The sequence below is a fragment of the Aplysia californica genome, unplaced genomic scaffold (genome assembly GCF_000002075.1).
Source record: "Aplysia californica isolate F4 #8 unplaced genomic scaffold, AplCal3.0 scaffold00328, whole genome shotgun sequence".
Lineage (NCBI taxonomy): Eukaryota > Metazoa > Mollusca > Gastropoda > Aplysiida > Aplysiidae > Aplysia > Aplysia californica.
Window position 1 is genome coordinate 350,314 of NW_004797598.1, and position 12,543 is coordinate 362,856.

A 12,543-nucleotide genomic window follows, 5' to 3' on the forward strand; every position below is an offset into this window, starting at 1 on the left:
CATTCTGTGAAAATGCTTAAAAACTTTTGTCGAGTTGGGAAATACTACCCAAGAAAGGTGAATAAATAGTTGCTGTCTCCCATGCTTATTTGTTATCAGTTTTTCTTTGCATCCAAAATGCCATTTTATTGTCATTATAGATCACCTTCATCATTGCATCGTCATAGTTTCCAGTTTGTTTGGTTTTTTTATTTAAAAAAACAAAAAACATTACGTCTTGCGGTGTGTTTATTACGCATTTTTTTACTCTACTTTATGAGAGAGAAAAAAAATTAAATTCCTGTGTTGAAAGCATGCGCAGTGTGGTTTGCTCCTTCTTCCCTATCTATATTTCCTTTTCTTTTTTGTGTTTGTTTCTTATAACACCTTTAATCTCAGTCACTTTTTTTGTTTGTTTGGGGGGATAAGTGTTTTACGGCGCTCGTAGTTAACTGCATAAGGTCATATGAGTGCTCAGGAAACGTTAAGCATAATCAGTTTGGTGTCTCTCCCTCCCTCTAATTAATTTTATTTTGAATTTTGTCGGGGTGGCGGCCGAAGCATACTCATATATATTGATTTTGTACCACCAAGTGATCTTTAAGTGCGCAACTTGTATACGGAGCCTCCCAGAAATTTCGCCCTTATCCGATAAGGCTAGATTTTAGATCTAACCTATCCTATGGTCAGATGTGTAGCTGAAAGACAGCAGTAAGAATTTAAGGATCCAAAGTAGTAACGTAGCAGTTTTCCATTAATTTTTTTTTCAAACTTGACGTACCATATTGCCCATTCTTTCACTCAACCCCCAGGACTAAAACTTGGTTCTTCATATTTTCTAGAATTATCATGTCAACTATTGAGGACTAAAAAGTGGTGCTTTTTTTCTAGAATTATCGTGACATATCTATTGAGGATTAGAAAATGGTGTTTTTACTTTCTATCTAAAAGTAATTTTAAAAAATCTATTGAGGTACTTTTATTTTCTAAAATTATCTCTCTCTCCACTCTTGCCCTTTTTAACTCCCAGTGGAGCATAGGCCATCAACAACATTTCTCCAGCGAAGCCTGTCCTGTGCATCCTTTTCTAGCTCTTTCCATGATGTCCCCGCCTTTTCCATAATTTCCGCTTGTACCGCTCGCCGGTCGCCTCCATGTCATTTTTGCCTTCCTTTCTTACGTTTTCCTTTTGTGGAAGAATTATCATGTTGTATTGTCTTTTTCCCGCAGTTGCTGATGGATCCTTGCAGTAATGCCACAACCATTCTCATTTACAACGGGAAGGGAAGCGGGGCGGAGAGTGCCTACTTGCTTCTCGAAGCGCTGCGTCAGTCTCTCAAGAAGGGGCGCTATGACATAAGATACGTGTCCCCCAAGGAGATTATTGAAGGTAAAGTGTCGCATTTATGCTTATAGATGTCTACATTGTACTCACATATATTATGTGTGTGTCTGCCTGGAGAAAGTGGGTCGTTGGCGGGTGCTCTGACGTGGTTTTTTAAAGTTAAGTTTTAGTAGAGGTTTTACGGCGCTTGCAACTGCATAAGGTCATATGAGCGCCAGAAGATTAGAGAAAAGAAGAAGGGAAGATAAGGACGATAGATGTTTGATAGGAAAGATCTCGAAGAAGCAAACCACACCAGAGCACCTGCCAACCACTCACTGGCGTGGTTTGCTTCTTCTGCCTGGAGAAAGTGGATGGTTGGCGGGTGCTCTGGCGTGGCTTGCTTCTTCTACCAGGAGAAAGTGGGTGGTTGGCAGGTGCTCTGGTGTGGTTTGCTTCTTCTTTCCCATCAAACATCTATCGTTCTTATCTCCCCTCCTTCTTTTTTTTAATGTTTGTTACTCTCTTGTAACACCTCTAATCTTCTGGCCCTCATATGACCTTCTGCAGTTGCGAGCTCGGTAAAACCTCTACTAAAGCAAGTGCCTGGAGAAAGATTCCGGTTGTCGGCAAAGCTGTTTATGAGCAACGGGGGGGGAAAGGCCCAAAAAGCAGTACCTTGTCCAAAATTTACTTCCATCAGAAAATTCACGTTTAACCATTTCTTAATAACATATTGAAGGGATTTTATAGTGTTTTAGGTCCAAATTATTTTTGTATCAGTTATTTTTGCGACATGTTATACTTCTTCAAAGGTTAAAAATGTGAGGCAGCGTGGTGGAATCAGGCTCTCGTCAAAATAATCAAAGTGAAGGAACTTGCATTTTTCTGCAGCAGGTTTGTGAATTTTTATCAAACTTTTGTTTTGTGGCTCAAAACCTTTCATGCTCATTTAAAGAGCTCGTTTCTGTGTGGATTTTTCTGAAAAGCTTTGATTAAAGGCACAAAAATATACATTTTCAGTTACAACGGACTCTTAAGCTAAGGAAATAACTAATCTTTGGCGGCCATTTTCTCACTAATTTTACCTCTGAAAATAGGTGACCCCCTCCTCCTCGCAAATATCTCGATTTGTATTCTAGATAAATGGATATTATTTTCATCCAAATAAAGACAAGTGAACAAGCTCTAAGATGATACCAATAACTCTACATGCCCATAATTTGACGAGAGCCTGATTCCACCACGCTGCCTCACAAATGTGCTAGAAACTGGGTTTTCTCCAAACTTTGCTTTTACACTTTATGTCACAAAGTGTGGCATATCTTTAAATCTGCTCAAGATAATTTAAACACTTTTAAACCTGTGTGTTCAGCATTAAATTTGCTACAGGAATGTGCTCTTAGTTCAATTATATCCAAAATTTCCCACAACTGGTACCTTTCTCCACACACACACACACACACACACACACACACACACACACACACACACACACACATTTACCATACATCGAGTAAATTTATCGTCATACTTTCAGGCTCATGGGTTGCCAGATGTCGCCTTATTGCGTTTGGAGGAGGTTACGACAGAGGCTTTATCCAAGCTTTGGGGACTGAGGGCACGAGAAACATCAAGGAGTTTGTGCAGAATGGCGGCTCTTACCTGGGCCTTTGTGCGGGAGCGTACTTCGCGTGTGATTACATCGAGTTTGACAAGAATGGGCCTCTGGAGGTGGTCGGAAAACGGGATTTGAATTTTTATCCAGGTGCGTGTTTGTTTAGCGAAAGGGACTGATCACTCATCTTTTGAAAGGGGAGTGACATAAGATAATCAGGGCTTGACAGGCTAGAGGTTTTCGTAGTGAAGAGGTCTCTCAAGCTATTGTCCCTCAGTGAAAAGTGCTCAAGATCGAAACCTGCCAGTGAGAACAAAACAAATGTTAATCTCTGAATTAATGTTCTCCTTTGTCCTCTTTTCCTGTTTTCTAGACCTGTTCTGTTATCTTCTTTCCTCCCCACTCTCTCTCTCCTTTCCCCTCACCCTTACCTGATATGTGTGTGAGTGCCAGAGAAGGAAAGTCTTCTTCTTCTTCTTCTTTTTCTTCTTCTTCTTCTTCTTCTTCTTCTTCTATCCCGTGGTTGGGGCAACCGTTGGGGCACCACTGCATTGGAAAACCAGCTCTCGCCATCTATTTTTGTCCTCTGCTCTCCTCAGATTGTCTCACCAGCGTCTTTCCTGTCCACTCTGTAATGTTGTCCTCCCATCTCCTTCTCTGCCTTCCTCTGTTTCTCTTTCCTTGTACGGTTGCTTGCAGGATTGTTTTCGCAAGTCCTATGGATCTTGTGACATGCCCATACCATTTTAGTTTTCGTCTCTTCACTGTGGTCAGTAGATCTTCATAAAGTAAGGTGTGAAAAAAAATGAGGAATATAAAAGAAAAGAGAAAGAAAAAGGGAGGGGATTACTGGAACCAAAATATTCAATGGGCTTGTTTTTTAAATCTAAATAATAATATTCTTTTATATTTTGAGGTTTCAGTACATGTGTCCTGTTTACATTTTACATTTTCTGTTTACGTTTTCCATTTTTGCAACAACATTGCTGCAGTATTGGCCCTCATGACACGGTGCCTCTTTGTTTCCAAAGGAGACAGTATTGGACCGGCGTTCAGCGGCTTCTGCTACAACTCCAAAAAGGGCGTGCATCCCGTCCCCATCAAGTACAAAGAGATGGAACCTTTCGACGCCTACATGCAGGGTGGGGGCTATTTTCAACCGCGCATCGAGCACCCACGATCTCTTCAGGTGGAAGATTTGGGACAGTACTTGACGTTACCCAACCAGCCAGCCGCTGTGGTCAAGTGCCGGGTGGGGAAAGGATCGGCCGTTCTCTCGGGTGTTCACCTGGAATACACGGCCAGACTTTTAAAGAAAGATGACCCTGACCTTCAGAAGTTGATCCCTCGGTTTCTGCACAGCGACCGCTCGAGGGATACCGTTTTCAGAGACCTTTTGAAAGAACTGGGACTGGAGGTACAATCTCTCGGGTCTCGTCTATAGCACTTGCGTATCATCTGATGGACATTTTTTTATTTTCAGGGACGATGCTGCCAGTACACGATACTTAATGACAGTAACTAACAATGACGTGTGTCTGATTGACTCCGCACAAGACAAACCCTTCTTTATAAAAATAAAAAGAAGAAAATGACAATACTTTGGTCATTTAAAATGGCACCAGACCTTTATGAGGGGAAATGCTCAAGTGCAAGATGTGGGGCAAAAGGGCTAATTGATGGACAAACAGTTGGATTCCCGAGTGGGGAGAAGATTTTTATTGAGTCTCTCGTTCTCTCTGCTGGGATGTTGTATCCTTCTCGGCCTTTTGGTTGGCTCTGACAGGCAGGGTCGGAAGCCGGCCTCCTAAATGATTTAAACTGTTTCACTTGGGACAAGTAAAATCACTTGGGACAAGTAAAATCACTGCATGAAAATATAAACTTGTTCCCTGCTCATGTGATGACATAATATTTGTCTCTTTTCATGGCTGTTATATACCAGCCTCGCTATTTATAGAGGTCTTAACTGTTTATCTCCGACAAGCCGCTCCCAGTGGCTCGCTATCGGAACCCCTGTGCCGGTGAGCCTCTGACAGCGGGTACTTTGTTTTACGATGACTTTGACATCAAATTACTTTTCAGCGATTGCCGAAAACAGGTCTCTTATATCAGAAGTTTATTCATTAGATGAAGAACTATCAAAATAGGTTTGCTAGTTTTGATTTAATGACGTTTTTTTAGCACCAAAAAAGGGCCCCGGCGTAGTGGGTTTACCCCCCCTAACAGATAAAGAGTTAACCAAGCGCTCATTTCTTGTTCACTGATTAGCCCTTTTTTATGTTTTACTAAAAGATTTTGATTGAATCAGGGCTTATATTCTTATAAACTACCCATCGCCAACTCATTTTTAAAAAAAAATTTTTTGTTGGGTGTTTATTTTTACTGTTTTAACCTATTGTCCTGTTTATCTTTTTATCCACGGTTGAAAAGATGAAAATTGATGGCATTATTGGTTGTCAGTGTCTTTTTCTTTGTATGTATCTCTCTAGTAACATCAGTAATCTTTGTCACTTATATGACCTATTTTTGTTGCAAGAGCCCTTAAACTCTAAACTGTGGGTGGTTGGCGGGTGCTCTGGTGTGGTTTGCTTCTTCTTTCCTATCAAACATCTATCGTCCTTATCTCCCCTCCTTTTTTTATGTTTGTTACTCTCTTGTAACACCTCTAATCTTCTGGCGCTCATATGACCTTATGCAGTTGCGAGCGCTGTAAAACCTCTGCTAAAACAAAAAATAAACAAAACTCTGAACGGTGGGTGGTTGGCGGGTGCTCTGGTATGGTTTGCTTCTTCTTTCCTATCAACCATCTATCGTCCTTATCTCCCCTCCTTCTTTTTTATGTTTGTTACTCTCTTGTAACACCTCTAATCTTCTGGCGCTCATATGACCTTATGCAGTTTGCGAGCGCTGTAAAACCTCTGCTAAAACAAAAAACTCTGAACTAAAGCTAAGAGTATTCCGAGCCACAAGCAACTTTGATCTTAAACGTTGATCTCTCATTGATTGAGTAAAACATTTTTATTTCATTCATTCTTCTACACAGAAATGCACTGCCACTGCCAATTTTGTTTACTAGTTTTATTTTCAATTTTGTTCACTAGTTTTATTTTCAATTTTGTTCACTAGTTTTATTTTCAATTTTGTTTACTAGTTTTATTTTCAATTTTGTTTACTAGCTTTATTTTCACTTTACATTGTTGGTATGACTATAATATGCTCTGTCAATGGTCCTGAGTCTGTTTGTGAGCTTTCATGGTATTGTGCCATGCTATTCCCTCCCCCCACCCTCCCCCGCCCCTCTTTTCTCTTTCTCCCTTCCATCGTCCTTCCCTTCATCCCTCTCCCCCTCTCTGTCTCTTTCTCTGTTTGTTCCCTCTCCCCCCTCTCTCTCTCTCTCCCTATGTCTCTCTTTCTCTCTCTGTCTCTCTCTCTCTCTCTCTCTCTCTCTCTCTCTCTCTCTCTCTCTCTCTCTTTCTCTCTCTCTCTCAGTTCAATTTCATTCAGTGGTTGGTTGGTGTGTGCTCTGATCTGGTTGATTCCTTCTTCCCTATCAAACATTTATCATCCTAATGTCTCCTCCTTCTTTTTTGTGTTTGTTACTTTCTTGTAACACTTCTAATCTTCAGCACTTGTATGACCTATTACTAATTGCATTACAAGAGGCGTGAAACGCTTACTAAGAACATGTTCCATTTTTTACTGAAAATGTTGTAGATTGAACACTATGTCATTGTCTATTAACAAATGATTCTACAGAGTGTTAACAATTTTGTCGTGTTTTAACAAATGATTTTACTGAGTGTTAATAATTTTGTCGTGTTTATGTTGTTGGGATTCACAGTGCCAATCTCCTGACCCGTGCGCCATCAGCTGGACCGAGACTGGAGATTTCATGCACTTCCCAGCGACAATCTGAGAAAAACGAATGCGTATACGCAAGCATTGTGGAAGTTCTTCAATGCACTCCACTGCCTGACTAAGAAAAGCAAAGGGAGCTAAGAGATTTCATGCATTTCCCAGAGATGATGTGGGAAAAACGAATGGTATACGCAAGCATTGTGGAGGTTCTTCAATGCTCTCGGGGTTTGTTTTTTAAAATTTCTTCTGCTTGCTCATTCCACTGCCTGCTGAAGAAAAGCAATTTCTCACATCATCGATAATGTGAGAAAAATTAATGGTATACTCGCAAGCAATGCAGAAGTTCTTCACTGCTCTCGTTTGTTTTTAAATAAATTTTTTCTGCTTGCTGACTCCGCTGCCTTAGAAAAGGATACACTTTTTTTTTTCTGTGAAAAGTGTTGTTGGTCTTTTGATATGTGATTTATCATGCAAGGTGCCTTTGTTAATATCATGGGAACTAGTGCCCACAGTTAGTGATGAAAAGAATACCATTACTGTTATACAGTCAAAAGTGTCCGAGACATCCACCTGTTGTCAAGGAGAAGAGTGGACTTTTTAGACAGGTGGCTGTATTATTAGGCTGTGTCATATCAATGCAAAAAGAATGTGGTGGGGGGGGGGGGGGGGATGATGAGAAGTAGCCGCTTGTACAGGTGATTGTCTTATACAGGTGGCCGTCGGAGTAGGTCCAACTGTACTGTTATTATTATTATTATTATTATTATTATTATTATTATTATTATTATTATTATTACTATTATCATTATTACAAGATACAGACCCGTTCTACGAACGGTGTTACAGGTCTTCCTCCAGATTCTGACTATTAGAATGTAAATTCTGATTGATAGTCGCCTTTCTTCCGTTTTGTCTTGCTTTCACCTCTGTTCTACATTCAGGGAAGGAGGGGGGCATCTTACTACATTATTAGGTCCGACTGTACTGTTATTATTATTATTATTATTATTATTATTATTATTATTATTATTATTATTATTATTTATTATTACTCTTATGTTCTTGTGCATGTGTAGCCAATTGTCAGTCATATAATGGGTTAATTCTTAACAATGTCTATTGACTGGTTTTTCATGTTCATTTTGTGGATTACATTTTATCCATCTAAAGTGTCATTATGAGTCTAATGTGTGGTTATGCTCTTTGAAAACCACAGACTAAAAGCACTCAAGAATCGAGAGTAAAAATGCATGTCTGCTTCTTGTGTCTATTGTCCTGTATTGGGTCGGATGCTGAGAAAGTTTATGATATCTATAGTATATCCTTTTGATATACTGTTATTCCAAATATTTTGTCAAGATTTATATTTCATGTTAATGTATATGGGCTGTTGCCTTTACGCTGTGTATTATGAGAAAAGAATTAGGTGAAAGCCGAATTTTTACTTCTTTGATGAGTCATGGAGTCTTTTTAATTCTTATTCTCCTCTTCATGATTCAGTGTGTGTGGTATGTGATCTTTGTTGTTAGGACTTGAATGATCCACTGGACAAGTAGCCCCGCTGTTGAAGGATATATGTACAAAGTAGATATATATATATATAAAATACCAGCAGTTCCACTATTGAAGAATACATACATATCAACGTTAATGGTGGTTTACCATGTACGTCCAAAGTTACTACATGTACTTTCAAGGAGCACAGTGTTGGAGTACCAAGCATGCTATAAATAAATAAATAGATATATATATATATATATATATATATATACATATGCATCTAATGCCAACGTCATATATCGTAATTTTCCCGCAGTAAAATTTACTGTATTAATACATAATGCAGATGTGTTTTCCTAATGATCTTTTTTTCAGGCTGAAATAAAACTTAAATTAATATCGAGACTTTCTCCGTTTGCGACTGTTAATCGTCGTCAATTTATTTCTGACTCGTTTGAGAAACCACAATTGAGCTGCTACTACCCATGGGCCCATGTTCACATGTAAATGATAGTTACTCTCACGAAAGGGCTACAGCAGTGGTGTCAGTGGCCTTGTGGTTAGACTCTGAAACTTGCAACCCTAAGGTCTTGTGTTCGATTCCTGTCAGTGGCTCGACGTTGTGTCCTTGGGAAAGGCACTTTACACAAATTTTCCTCACTTTACCCAGGTGGAAATGGGTACCGGTACCTTGCTATAGACAGTGAAACATCTTGTCAGTTTGTTAGTGTTTGAGGATGTGAAATCCGCAGCTTGCACTGTTTGCTTTCCTGGAAGCCGAGAATGTTTCTGAGTATTTAAGGGTCAGCTGGGGTAATAATATTTGTAAAGCTCATTGAGCATGCTGTAGACTGTGAAAATGCACCATATAAATGCAGTTACTATTGTTTTTATTAATATAACCTTCTGCTACCGTTCTTGTAAAGGATCATCATCACCATCCAGTGCCAGATCTGCGACAGACATCGGCGATCATGGTTTTCCATTCATTCCTTAGTTCGGATGCTCTCAAAAAAGCTACGTTTCCTTGATCTTTTCCTGTTACCCATTTGTTTAGGTTCCCTAAGTATGTTGTTCTGGGCCTACCCCTGCCTCGCTTGCCCTCAATTTTGCCAGTGAGAGCTAGATGTTCAAGACCCTTATGTCTATTCAGGTGTCCCAAAAACTACATTTGTCGTTTCCTGATTGTTTTTAACATTGAGCGTCCCACGTGGGCTTCATCAAGCACTACCTCATTTGATTTCTTTTCCTTCCACGATACTCATAGCAGTCTCCTAAGAAACCACCTTTCTGTTGCTTCTATTTTATTTTCACTGTCTTTAGTGATTTGTAAAGGATACTGGTGCTAAATGCAGGACAAGTTCTAAAAGTGCAAAGCAGTTCTTTAGAGAAAGTCTGTGGGTTTCCAGCCTTGGTTTTTAAATCATCTAAACAGTTTTTATGAAATTTTGGTGATGACAACCTTTGGAGTTGGTTCTTCTCTATAAATCAATAGCAGCATTTGTAACTTGTTTTAGAATGTGCTCACTTAGAAGTGGGGTTGTTGGTGGATGCTCTGGTGTGGTTTGCTCCTTCTTTCCTAACAAACATCTATCATCCTGATCTCTACTCCTTTTTTTGTGTTTGTTACTCTCTTGTAACACCTCTAATCTTCAGCACTTATCTGACCTTACTGTGTTGCAAGTGCCGTAAAACTCTTTCTAAAACGTGCTGACTCAGACCAGCTACTTTATGGTGTAGAGTTGTTTCTCTCTGTTTTTTTAATGCACAAACGCTTTTTGTTATTATCGATATTGTGAATATCATTAGCATTATACTAGACCACGGGGTGAAAGCCCAGTACCTGCCACAATTTGTACAAAGGCACTTCTGTCACTATTGATCTATACTGGTACAGTGACCTGAAGTACCTCAGCATTCCTCTAATGTTGTTTTTTGTTTTTTTGACATGATTGAGTAGTGATCATTCTTGATGCCATGTACATTTGAGTGGGTACGGGATTTTTATGTGCCGTAGGCTAGTCCTGAATTGTTGTTTTCATTTGTTACGCACTTTAAGCGTGGTATAATCAGTGTTTCCTTTTGTCTTGAGAAAGAATATTTTTTCTGTATATTTCATTGAATTATGAATTTGTAATGTGAATTAAGAAACAGCAATGTAGATGTCTTTTGACATGTTTTTCTTTCTTTGGGAATACTATTTCATTAACTTTCGCCGATTTCAACCAAAATGTACTGAAATCTCAGGTATAATGGTAACACTGTTTGCCTCGCATTCATTGGACTTTTGAGTTCAGTTCTCACATGTGGAGAATATTTGGTCGCTTTTAAGGACAAGCGGGCTAACCCAGATTTCGGGGCTTTTCAGAAATCTTGACCTACACCAAAAGTGGGCTTTGCCCTACCTATAGGAGAAGTTTGGTTTCATTGATGTGTATATTTGTTTGGTTATAGAGAAAACTCTCCTTGATTTTCAAAGAAACTGAACAAGGGGCAAAAACTTTACCTTCGATTTTCTCAAAACAGCATTTTTCGGGATAGCCCCCTTGTGCTTAAAAGCGACCGTTTTGTCAGGCATCTCCGTCATTCTGCTGACATTATATCAGGCACACAACTTGTATCTCAGTCCACTGTATTTACATAGTATTACACGTTCATGTAAGTGCTCTATGGCTATCTTTTTGCTTGGAAAAGGTAGCAAGCAAAAAATAACTAAGTAACGAATATTCATAAATATAGTCAAATTTCATCATTTTAGTTCACCACTGTTCTGAGATTTATCAATGCACACTATGATTTATCAAGTTGTTTTTCACACTCAATAATAAGACTCACCTCAGAATACTCAGTGATGCCTACTGTGCATGCTTCAAAGGACGTTTAGTACGATTAAGATACGTTTAACGTATGAATGGGACTTGAGAAAATTGACGCCCATGTAGCTTTCACCATTGACTGTGTGGTCGGTTCTGATCAGAAAACTATCTGTCAGATGCCGTTGCTTCTTTAATGTTCAGAAGGAAAGAGAAAAATCGGGAAATATCACATTTTTATGAATTTCAAAAGTAGCAGATTGTTCATTGTTCAAGGAAGCAACATCCCTGCACTCCGGACATGTCCATTGATGCTCCGTTGCTCTCTCCAAAATGTTGCCGAGGGTCCTTCCAGAAATTTTGTCTATTGTGTGGTATTCCGTGTACCCTAATATACATTCATGTTGACTCATATTCTCTTCAGAATGTACCATGTTGCCTTATTTTTAAAATGTTTTATTACTATTTCCTTGTTTAAGAGATGTTCTTTGAGATTTGCTGCATATATAGAATATATTGTCATCTTTAGTCTTATGGTCTGTGTCGAAGAACTCACCTTACCCCCCGGGGCGGTTCCACTGACTGAAGTGTCTTTAGGCCATTCCCAAAGGGGGGGGCATTTCTCGTTCTACTGCACAGTAGAATTGTAAATGGGCTGATCCAACCATGTCATCTCATAACTGTGCCTGAACTACAACAAGGAAGTGCTGCTTTTTCTTTCCTAATCCTTACTATCGTCATTTTCCTCTACTTCTTTTGTATGTTTGTCACACTCTTGTGACCCGCTATTTCCGGGGTGCCTTGATTGTTGAAGCAGACTTTGTGCTGTTAAAGCTAGAGAGGTGAGCAGAGTAAGTCTGATTCCCTGTAAGGACATCCACCCCTTGGCGCTCATATGACCTTATGCAGTTGCGAGCGCTGTAAAACCTCTATTTAAAAAAAAACAACTATCAGCACTAACCTTCTCCTCGATAGAGTACATAATATGGACTGGGTGTTCTTGAACTCGCTTGTTTGGAGATTGTTTTAGTCTCCACGCCACAGCGGTGTTGAATGTGAAGTTCACTGGTCCTACTCGTTAAATAACCTTGCAGTCTTTATAGTGGTGTTCAACCCTCTTGCTATCTTTGTCACCATTAGACTGGTGTGGCATGGATGGCCTAGCGGTAAGGCTTGCAGACTCACAACCCTAAGGTGGTGCTCATGTGAGCGCCGTAAAATCATACTTTAAAAAAACAAACGTAAGGTCATGGGTTCGATTCTCGTCAGAGGCCCGATATTGTGTCCTTGGAAAAGGCACTTTACATAAATTTTCCTCACTTCACCCAGGTGAGAATGGGTAGGCCTACCCAGCTATAGACAGTGAAAGGTCGTGTTAGTTTGTTATTGTTTGAGCGCTGAATCAGTTGCTTGCTCTGTTTGCTTCACGGGAAGCTGAGAATGTTTCT

The 12,543-nt window shown here is 39.6% G+C and overlaps 1 protein-coding gene across 1 annotated transcript; it reads left to right on the forward strand.

Moving 5' to 3' along the window:
• On the forward strand, positions 1–7,440 carry LOC101849938 (uncharacterized protein TC_0305; the record flags this gene model as incomplete). Its single annotated transcript, XM_005102504.3, is given in 5 exon segments — positions 1–57; positions 1,210–1,369; positions 2,844–3,071; positions 3,953–4,338; positions 6,766–7,440. Coding segments are annotated over 5 exon segments (894 nt in total). The 3' UTR covers positions 6,841–7,440.
• Between the last annotated feature and the right edge of the window lie 5,103 nt (positions 7,441–12,543).